General features: G+C 42.1%; 1 protein-coding gene across 1 annotated transcript in view; it reads left to right on the top strand.

Annotated features, from left to right (window-relative positions):
• Positions 1-5,132: 5,132 nt before the first annotated feature.
• The window catches only part of LOC145414087 (glutamate receptor 1-like), a 234,664-nt gene continuing 228,435 nt past the window's right edge, over positions 5,133-11,361 (top strand). The window contains exons 1-2 of the mRNA XM_080283682.1: positions 5,133-5,168; positions 5,563-5,692. Coding sequence (XP_080139808.1) covers positions 5,133-5,168; positions 5,563-5,692 — 166 coding nt within the window. The remainder of the gene's footprint in view (positions 5,169-5,562; positions 5,693-11,361) is intronic.

Here is an 11,361-nt window from a genome sequence, read left to right as displayed (position 1 = left end):
CTGTTATAACCATTTTTTTTTCCAGGCAAGACAGATACGGTAAGATTCTGTGCATTTTTTGTTAGTCCTGTAAAATACAAGTTTGAGTTACGAGAGAGAGTTTACCATAAATGTGCCTGGGAATCCGACCCTATGACTTCTTGGCCGTATTCCCATCGGTAAAGGAAGGTCCCTAGCACCTTTTCCCAACCGATTTATTTTGTTTATAATATCTTACAGTCCGATTTTCTTACATAAATCCTACTGAAACCGCCATAATCTGCATAAATAACTTACAAAATTATCTAAAGCCATATCCAAAAATAAATAACTAAGGGAGAGGTGACAGGGAGCCTCCTTACCCGACGAGAAGACGGGCTGCTGTATATTAAGACGCTGCCCAAGAAATCCTGCACTGCTCTGTGTGTGTGTGTGTGTGTGTGTGTGTGTGTGTGTGTGTGTGTGTGTGTGTGTGTGTGTGATCGGTATACTTTTGTTTTACTTGCATAGTGATGACATGCAGCAAAACATTAAAGCTTCTTCATGTCAGTTTCTTGTCGCACTGTATTCCTCTTTCTTCCTTTCACGTATACTTTTTAACGAATATTATTCTTGTTTTCTGTGTCAGATATCATATTCTGTTCTTTTCGTCTGAGATATTTTTTTTGTTACGTATCAACCTGATTTCACATTTTTGTTTTTTTTTCTTTGACTAAATACAATGTCTTTCCCTTGGTTTCGTTTTCTTGAATATTCTTTTTTTTTATTTTTTTTTTTCAAATTTTCTTATTTTTTGTCAGTTTGATATATTTCCCGATTCTGGAGTGCGACAGTGAAATTATAAGTATATTAATTAACCCTAATGATCATATGCATCCCACAAATGGACATAAAAGATTGGGGGGCTTGCCTCTCATTGACCAGTTTTAGCATACCATTATAATTCTGTCCCGGTCTCTGTGTTGATGATGAGGATTTCAGGCCTTTCCAACATGATTACAAGACATTAATCGATTTATTATTATTAAACAGAGAAGGCGAGGATGTGGCGAAGTAACGGTCGTTGACGGAAATTTTGCATGTTATGATGAGAAAACCTGTCTAACCTTTCTGTACCGTTGCGGACTGCACTCTGTAGTATGGGATGCTGTTGATGACGTCTGACAATTACTGGTGTTCCTGAAATTAGGGTTTTAAAAAATAGAGTTTTGCCAATATCTTTCTCTCTCTCTCTCTCTCTCTCCTCTAATGACGTGACTGCATTGAAGTACTGTTGCCTCCAAAGGTTCCGTTCCTCTTCCTGATGTAACTGTTAAAATTATTTTAGTTTGAGTAATGTTGCATATCGTCACTGCAATCTGTCCGGTTAGTTTGTGTGTTTTAACCAGCTGTAGTTTGAAGTACCGTAATTAACATAACGAGCTACAGAAGGCTACAGGAGGAACGGAACTTTTGAAGCAACAGTACATAGCACATAGCAGCCATAACAAATTGATGTTGTTTACCAGCTCCAACCCTGACAAAAGGATCAGCCTATGAAATCTAAACCTTGAACCTGTTCTGACATCAGACGGGTTCACAGAAGGATAATTTTACCGGGTCAACTGATGGGCTGTTTGTTTTATATATCTCTCTGTGAATCTGATAAATATGCCATTGTGCCTCGCTTGTTTATTGAAATCTAAATTAATGAGGCTATATTGAGGACATTAATAACAGAGAGCAACATTCCGCCACCGATATTTATTTTATTTTTATTTTTTATCAGAGCCTTAAGCTCATGCATTGGTCCCCCCCCTCTCTCTCACACACACACACACACACACACACACACACACACACACACACACACACACACACACACACACATTAAAAGATTATTTATTTAAAGGTACAAAGATCATTCAGTTGACTTTATTTAACAGCTAAAGTTACGAACACAGAAGCTGACAAATTTGTAAGTATGAAAAAGTATTAGTAAGCAAAATGTACGTGCCAAGAATAGTGAAGCAGGTAAACAAATTGCAAACAAAAAGTATACATCAAATTTCAGTTCTTAACTCTGATGATTTATAATCTTCATATTTATTTTCCGTCCATCCATCCATCCATCATCCAATCCTACGTTGCCCCGCGGGGAGCATAGGAACCCGGGGCTAGGCGAGTTGGTCCTGACATTTAAGATGAGAGTGGCCAGCCTCACTCATCCGTCAGTGGCATTACGTGAGTAATAAACCCCAACCACCCTCAATCCGATTGGAGCGCCTTAATTACCCACTAAACCATCAGGCGCCAAAATTTGGCTATATGGTTACCACCCAGCGTAGTAAATGGTTTCCTGGTGTACAGGAAACCATTTGGCTGTCATTCAGTGTAAAGTCACCCAAAGGCAGAAGGAAGAGTAAAGAATGAAGGAAAGAAAGACAGAAGAAGGAGCGTAAAGTCACCCGTAGGCAGTAGGACAAGGAAAGAATGAAGGAAAGACAGAAGAGGATGGAAGGAAGGAAGGATGGAGAAGAGGAGAGAGCAGACACCCGAGAACAGCACTACATCAAGTGAGTGGTTGGTGAGCGCCTCATTTATTTCCTACCAGACGATTATATTAATTTTGCATACTGTAAAAACCGAAGAGGTTAAATATAGCCTTCATTAACCCTTTGACTTCCAGAGATTCTTAAATTACATAAAATCGTTTGAAGATGAAAATAATAAAGTAATACACGTCATCGTTGTGAAGTAATTAACCTGCACCTGTGAAAGCACCTGTAAATCACGAGGCACCTTAACCCCTTTAGTCCCAGGTCATGTTTTGCGCTGTAATCTTAGCACCGTCAGACGATTTTACTCAGGATAGACTTTTCTAACTGGAGGGATTAGATGAAGCCTTGGGTAAGCCTTTTGGCAGTACTCGTCAGCTGGATAAAATCGTCTGGCTGCAGCAACAATAACAAGAACATAAAAGTAGGGCATCGTAGTGAAATCCCTTGAATGCGATGACGATTTTTTTTTTTTTTTGCTCTGGTGATGAAGGCCTCTCGTACTGAAGGGGTTAATGAAGACTATGTGACTCCTAGGCTCGTATTCTCGTCAGTTAAAGAAGCGCCCTGACACCTCCTCCTGAGCGATTTATTCTTGGATATGGATGATTAATACCCTTTCATAAGTTTTTTTATGAATAGTATGGCGATATTGTAATGATTTATGTAACACAGAAGAGGACAGAAAGGTGTAATTAAAATAATTAGGAAAAGGTGCTAGTGAACCTCCTTAACCCACGAGAATGCGGACTTTGATGTTAAAGTCAAGCAAAACTATCTAGAAGCAGCAGGAATGAATAATGGAAGTACGTGATGGTAGTGAAAGTATTAACATTACTACAAAATACATGGCATAGCCTTCAACCAGGGAACAAAAGTCTGATTTCATATTCATAACCAATGCCTATTTTTCTCATGTAATTGTAATATGGACTGATTTTTCTTTAATTTTTATTTTCCTCCACACTTTTTTTTTTTTTTTTTTTTTTTGGTACTGTTGATGGTGTAGTGGTGTGGTAAGTGGAGGAGGGAGGGGAAGGAGGGGGCGGGGGATTGAGGATGGGAGAAGGGGAAGAGGAGAAAGAGGAAGGATAAGGGAGGTAGAGGAAGGGAAGGGGAGAGCAATGAAAGCAGTATGTGAAAAGGGTGGGAGGAGAGAGTGATGATTCAGTGCATAGAAGGGGAGAGAGAGGAGGAGAGGAGATGAGGGAGGAGAGAGAGAAGAGGGAGGGAGGATGAAGAGAACGAAGTGGAGACTGGGAAAAGAGAAGGATGAGAGGGAACAGGAGGAGGAGAGAGAGTGGAGGAGAGGGGGGGTCGAAGCGGGAGAGAAGGGGAAAGAACAAAGGGAGATGAGAAAGGAGGGAGAACAGGGTGAGGGAAGGGAAGGTAGGAGGGAGAGGGAGGGGACAGGCATTGGGAAGTGAGGAGAGAGGAATGGTGAGGTAGGAAGGGGAGAGTGTGCTGACTGGTCGAGGGGGACATAGATGGGAGACGAAGGGAAAGAAAAAGAGAAGAGAGTAAGGGTAGGGAAAAGAGAGGGAGAAGATAGCGAGGGGCTTCAGAAAAAAGGGAATGGAAGAAAGGGGAGAGAGGAGAAAGCAGATTTGGAAAGAGAGGAGGAGGGAAAGGGAGTTACATGGAGGTAATGATAGTTACTTAAACAGCCACACAGACCATACGGTACCAGCGAGGTTGTCCGTCTTTAAAAGGTAATGCGTAACCTAAGTCACAGGATTATAAGAAAAAGGATAGTACAGTACTAGGCTTTCTCTCCCCCTCTCTCCCCCCCCAGCAATACGTCGTGGAGGAAAAAGACTGGAAATAGCACCTTATAGGATTAATAAACCTGAAGGAAGTTTCAAAGGATATGAAACTCCAAAATGTACATGTTCTCTCTACACATTTTTTTATTTATTTAAACTAATAAAGGAAACAAGGAAACGCGAACCCTCCTAGTATGGCTCTGTGTTCCTGTAATATGCTAAGTACTGTCCCAAGTACAAGGGTGGACAACCAATCCTACCGCCTTTGAGGATGGTCCAGGAGGAGTCCCCTACTTGACACCCAAATTTTCCTTAGTTAACGCCTATAGCTGACAAACAAATATCTAGCTTTCTTTTGAACGTATTTGTGGTTGTGCTGTCCTTATCACTTTCCGGGAGCCTGTTACGGACACTGATAATATCGTTACAGAGGAAATATTTGGTAATGTCCTGGCTAACTCTTTGTCCTGATAGATGTATGTTTTGTCCACTTGTTGGCGTATCCAGGGCAAACGTGAAGAGATTATTTATGCTTATATTATCAGATCCCTTATATATCCTGAAGCTCTGGATTAGATTCCCCTTCTGTCGATGTTTGGATAAACAGTAATGGAGGAAGATAGAAAGGGAGGAGGGACGGGAAAGATACCAGGGTGAAAGGAAGGAAGGGGATGGAGGGGAGGGAGGAGTAGGGAAGGGGAAAACCTGAGAGAGAGAAGAGGGGGAGGGGGAGTAGCTGCCCGTAGACAAATCCGGACATGGTTTTCTGACATCAAAAAAACATATATATTTTTCCATCCCGCACACGCACGTTCACCAGCTGCAAATTCCCACGTTGCTTTTGGCGTGAATGTATGAGTCAGGGACTTTGTGGTGTGATTACGCAGTTTATCAGATATTTCAATCCAGGTGAATGCACTGTTTCCCAGGCATGCTTGCTTGGAAGTTTTCCTCTGTGTGTGTGTGTGTGTGTGTGTGTGTGTGTGTGTGTGTGTGTGTGTGTGAGAGAGAGAGAGAGAGAGAAAGAGAGAGAGAATGTTTATCCACCTCTTCATCTGGTTTCCTACAGATACCAGAGTGTGACCAAAATAATATAAGAAGGTAGATAGATAGATAGACAACTAGATAGACATAGACAAAAGATAGATATAGACATAGGTAGACATAGATAGATATAGATAGATAGATATTCGAGACAAAAATAATATAATGGTGAGGTCAACAGAAAATACGGTATACATCGAAACAGAATAAATATCTCCTGTTTCTCTGGCGTACAGGTACCGAACCCGTCGTCTGGCCTGATGGACTACGCCACCACAATGAGACCCGAGTACCACCAGGCCATCATTGACGTCATCCACCACTACTGCTGGGATCACATCATATACCTCTACGACTCCAATGACGGTCAGTGAGCACGTCCTCTTGTTTACCATAGTTACCTCTCTCAGCATCCCATTTTCTTCCACCGTTTCCTTACGCTACTGCTTCCTTACTGAATTATTTTACTTTCGCTGCGTCAAAATTTATCTCTACCACCACACGACGGTCAGTATGCTTTTTTTTTTTTTTTTTTTAATTTCATTTCCTCCCATGTTCTTCTACTGTTTCCTCCCGCCACAGGTTGCCTACTGAATGATTTTGCTTCTGCTACTTCAAAATTTATCTCTACAACTCACACGACGGTCAATTAGTCTGCATTTTTTTTTTCTATAGTTACCTCTTCCAGCCTTCCGTTTTTTCCCTGCTGTTTCCTCCTGCTGCTGGTTGCCTACTGAATTATTTTACTTTCGCTGCTTCAAAATTTATCTCTACGACTCACACGACGATCAGTGAGAACGTTCTCTTGTTTACCATAGTTACCTCTCCCTGCATCCCGTTTTCTTCCACTGTTTCCTTCCGCTACCTGTTGCCTACTGAATTATTTTACTTTCGCTGCTTCAGAATTTATCTCAGCGCCTCACACGACGGTCAGTATGTTTTTTGTATTTTTTTTTACCATAGTTACCTCTCCCAGCATCCCGTTTTCTTCTACTGTTTCCTCTCATGTTCTTCTACTGTTTCGTCCCGCTACAGGTTGCCTACTGAATGATTTTACTTCTTCTTCTTCAAAATTTATCTCTACGGCCCACACGACGGTCAATTAGTCTGCATATATATATATATATATATATATATATATATATATATATATATATATATATATATATATATATATATATATATATAGTTACCTCTTCCAGCCTCCCGTTCTCTTCCTGCTATTTCCTCCCGCTACAGGTTGCCTGCTGATTTATTTTACTACTGCTACTTAAAAATTTACCTCTGCTGCTCCCACGACGTTCAGTGCTCCTGTCTTTTAATACAGTTACCTCTTTCAGCCTCCTGTTTATCTGTTTATCTGCTGTCTCTTTTCGTTTCCTGCAGAGTGGTTTAACTTCTACTCCTTCATCATTTACAGATCAGATTCCTTCCATGGTTTCTGCTCTTGCCTTTTACCATTGCTTTCATTGGCCAACCTACCGCTATTTTATGTTTATTTTTCTTGTTCAGTTTTCTCTCTAGGCACTTTATCTAGATGCTCTGGATACATTCTCTCTCTGTCTGACTCTCTCTCTCTCTGTCTCTCTCTCTCTCACTTTTCCATCCTCTAATCCCGCCTCTCAAAACGCTGGTCTCCTTTTCTGTCATCTTTCCTTTCTCCTTGTCTCTCTTCCCATTTCTCCTTTCCCTACCCTACCTTTTCCCCCTTAATTTTGTCTCGTCTCTCATACAATTCTGTTTCTTCGTACTGTTTCAAACCTCTCTTCCTCCTGCTCTTCCTTCTTTTTCTTTCCTTTCTCTTCCTCCTTCTCTTCCATCCTTTTCTTTCCTCACCCTTTCTCATTTCCATCCTCCTTCATTCCTCTCTTTCCCCATCTCCTTTCTCATCTCCATCACCTCCAATCCTCACTTCCTTCTCTCTTTTCTTCCCTTTTCTTTTTTTCTCTCTTTCTCCATTTCTTCTTTCACTCATTTCATGCCAATATTTTTCATGTTCTTTCCTTTTTGCATTCTGTTACCTGATCATGTCACTTTATCTTTCCTTTCTTCCTTTCTTTTCCATCATTTTATTTTTGCCCCATTCATTCCTTCCATTTTTTTCTCCTATCTCCCTCATCTCCAACTCATCTCCAGCATCTCCAAGCCTTCCTCTCCCATCCCGCGCCAGGATTCGAGCCCCAGGTAATGCTGTGTCATTGACCCCGGGTCACTCCAGAAATATATATATGTATAGAGATGACTCGCATAGTGGCCAGAAACGGGGGGAGAGAGAGAGAGAGAGAGAGAGAGAGAAATCCATAACCCTCCCCACAAACCAGAGTCCGAGGGGAAAATATTAACCCAGGACAATGGACAATACCAATTCCCCCCTCCCCCCTACCGTCCCCATTTCTCCCTCCCTCCCTCCCTCTCTCTCCCTCCATGGGAAAGGTGGAATAAGCAGAAAAGAGAGAAGGGAGGGAAATAAAGAGGAGTGGGGTTGGGGGGGAAGGAGAAGAGGGGAGAAGTGAGTGCGGAAGAGGGGAGAAGAGGTGGAGAGAGGAGTACAGAGGGATATGGAAAAGAAAGGAGGTAGAGAAGTAGAGGGATTGGGGTGGATGGAGGAGAGAGTATTGGGAAGGAAGGTAGAGAGGTGTGGGGAGCGAAGTAGAGAGGGATGGGGAAGGGGGAAAGAATAGAGGAATGGGGAGAAAAATAAAAAGTGTGGGGAAAGAAGTAGAGGGAGATGGGGAGAGAGGAAAGAAGGGAGGGGTGAGGAGAAAAAGAGAGGTGTAGTAAGGCACGTTCAAAGAGATGGGGAGTGCAGCAGAGAAAAATTGGGAGGGAGGAGAAAAGAGAGTGTTGGGGAGAATAGAAGTCTTAGGGGATGTGGCTACCTCTAAATGATCTTATTATGCTTCGGACACACCTCTGGCAATGAAGCAGGTGGCCGGTCTCCTCTGACACATATAATACAGTGATTTCCTTTGCATGTCATTGGTGGTCCAGTCACACGGTTGTATCTACCTTGCCAAGACCTTTCGTAGTGAAGGGGTTAAAGTTTTCATTATCCTTTCATTAGAGTAACATATTTTCCTTTTTGACTCGTGTTACCGTCAGATTATAATTTTTGGATTTTGGAAATGTATTTTTTTCGTATTAATTCTTCCTAGCACCAATTACAATTACATTTTAGAAAAGGAAAACGTTTTTATTTTAATCTCTGCCACTAAATTAAAGTATTCTTTTTTTAATTGATTATATTTTCAATATTTTTTTCCTTGCAGTAGATTATTTTGTTTGAGTTTTCTGAGTAAACGATAACAATAACTACTATATTCTTAGTTCCGCCAGTCGAATATATTTACCTTGTGGAAAAAGCGTTTAAATCACAGGATTTTTATTGCATTTAGCTCCAGGAACTCATGTTGAAGGGGTTAGATATAGTGCTAACTGGAAACTACAGTATAGGAAAGTTAACTGTTGTACATAACGCTTTGAATCCAGTGACTTATTTTCTTTACTCATGTTATATTCAAAGTTATTCAGTGATTTTACTTAATTACAATTTTTTTCCTTCCTCCAGACAATTTTCTTCACTGATTTTGTGTATCGTTTAAGGGGAAAATGAAGGCAGTATTTATTCCTTGGAGGTAGGAAAGTTTCTCTGTACTTAAATGCAGTGGTTTGGTAGCAGGAAAATAAACCTAAAAATACATCACTGGATTGAAAGGACTGAGTATTTCCGTACGATGATAAAATATTGAAAAATTAATGTGTCCCGTGAGAGACAAAGAGAGAGAGAATTTTTTTTTGTTATATTGTAGCAGTTATCTGTTGACATCCTTCGTACAGAACGTAGCCCGTCATTCTTTTGCCTCTGAGAGAGAGAGAGAGAGAGAGAGAATGAATTACTATCAGAAATATTAAAAGGCAGGCCTACGAGAGAGAGAGAGAGAGAGAGAGAGAGAGAGAGAGAGAGAGATTCAGGTAAGTGATGGTGGTGGTGTGGTGGTGGTGGGCTGGCGATACCCGAGGCCAGAGCGTGCCGTGGGTGGTAGATCCGAAGCACCGAATCATCTCAGTCACAGCCATATATCTTCCATTTACTTCGTCGTCATCACACATTTCCACGGTAAATACACATTTGGTAGGTTGTATGTGTAATATTGTTGCTGTTTGTGATATCATGAGCCTTTGTTTAGCCATAGTATTGCACAGGAATGTCAGAATTTAAACTCAGTTGGTTTCTTGCATCCTGCCACTTCACCGTAGCGAGACAGCTCAGCGTCATATCTATTCGCATTTATCTTTTTTGCCTTATATAATCAAAATTAATGTGCAGGTGTTAGATTCTCTGTATTATTTTAGTGCTGCTAATGAATGAAACCTCGTATAACTTTTGTAAACAAAAATATCGTATAGAAACTCGCATTTGGTAACTTGTTTTGTCGTCTCCTCCGAGTCTTCCCTCACCTCTTGCTCTCGTTTTCTCCGAACCCTCTCTCACCATTTCACACCGATCAACTCGCATCTATTTAGTATTTACCATATATTTCCACGATTGTTTCATAGGTCGTTTGTACTATTGTGCTAATAATGCAGTGAGCCGTCCCACAGGTCTGCAAAATAAGAGAATGTTGTAGTGTTTAACCATCGTTTGGTTACCCATGATTCCGTGCTCTCTCCTCCTCCCACTGTTCTGCGTCACTCGAGTTGAAACTGTAATGGCGTGTGTGCGTGTGCGTGTGACTCTTCGTAAAGTGCCTCCTATTTCTCCCGGACATTACCCAGTTGGACTCCAAAGGGCCTTCCCAGGATTATTATGCTGGTGAGGGTAGCTACAGACATACGAGAGGAATGAATTATACATGGAGAAAATTTGGCCGGGGATTACCTCTGCTGGCATTGAAAAGTCCGGCCATCTTGGGGTGAGTCTTGTGGATCATGTGACTTATTTACAGCGATGATGTCTTTTCCATTTAAATTATGTATCATTAGACGATTTTATTATGGTCATTAGAGGCTTTTGGAACTGTAGTTGAAAACAACCTTCATTAACCTCTTCATCGCTAGGTGGCTCTCCTAAGCCGAGGAAAATCGTCTGAAAATAGCAGCGAAATGGAAAAGTACGTCATTGTTGTGTTTTTATTCAGAATAATGATGCTCTCTCTCTCTCTCTCTCTCTCTCTCTCTCTCTCTCTCTCTCTCTCTCTCTCTCTCTCTCAAACGGAGTAGAATAGTCCAGATATAACAAAGACATCCTCGGGCTGAAGTGGTGTACTAAAAAAAAAAAAAAAAAAAAAAAAAAAAAAAAGGCGGGAGACCTTGATTCGTCCCTGATGTATTATTTATTAATGAAAGTGTGTTACTGCTTCCAAGTCAGAGTTCATAACGTCAAGCCTAACATTTATGCGCCATACTCCCATCCCCTGACACACACACACACACACACACACACACACATCGGCCAGCCAGGTAATAAGTCTCATCGTACATCTAGTAATTAACTTATAAATTAGGCCACGCCCTAATTACCTCCCTCCCGTAATATCTCCCTCCTCCCCTTCATTTATTATTCCCTCCTCTCATCTCCTCCCCTCCCCTCCCCTCCCCTCCCTTCCTTTCCTTCCTTCAGCCCTCTAATTCCTCCTCCTCCTCCTCCCATCCCCCCCTCTCCCTCCCATCCTCCTTCTCCTCCCTCTCCCGTCTTCCTCCTCCTCCCCCTCCTGTCTTCCTACCTTCTCCCCCTCCTGTCTTCCTACCTCCTCCCCTTCCCATCTTCCTTCTCCTCCCCCTCCCATCCTCCTCCTCCTTCCCCTCCTATCCTCCTTCTCGTCCCCCTCCCATCTTCCTCCTCGTCCCCCTCCCATCTTCCTCCTCGTCCCTCCCCCTCCCATCCTCCTTCTCCTTTCCCCTCCCATCCTCCTCCTCCTTCCCCCTCCCATCCTCCTCCTCCTTCCCCCTCCCATCCTCCTCCTCCTTCCCTCTCCCATCCTCCTCCTCCTTCCCCCTCCCATCCTCCTCCTCCTTTCCCCTCCCATCCTCCTCCT

Source organism: Coenobita brevimanus, chromosome 1 (assembly GCF_032717465.1).
Source record: "Coenobita brevimanus isolate Jiangsu-jjx chromosome 1, ASM3271746v2, whole genome shotgun sequence".
In the NCBI taxonomy this organism is placed as follows: Eukaryota; Metazoa; Arthropoda; class Malacostraca; order Decapoda; family Coenobitidae; genus Coenobita; species Coenobita brevimanus.
The sequence above is the reverse complement of the archived record's forward strand: the minus strand, read 5'-3'. Positions and strand labels throughout refer to the sequence as shown.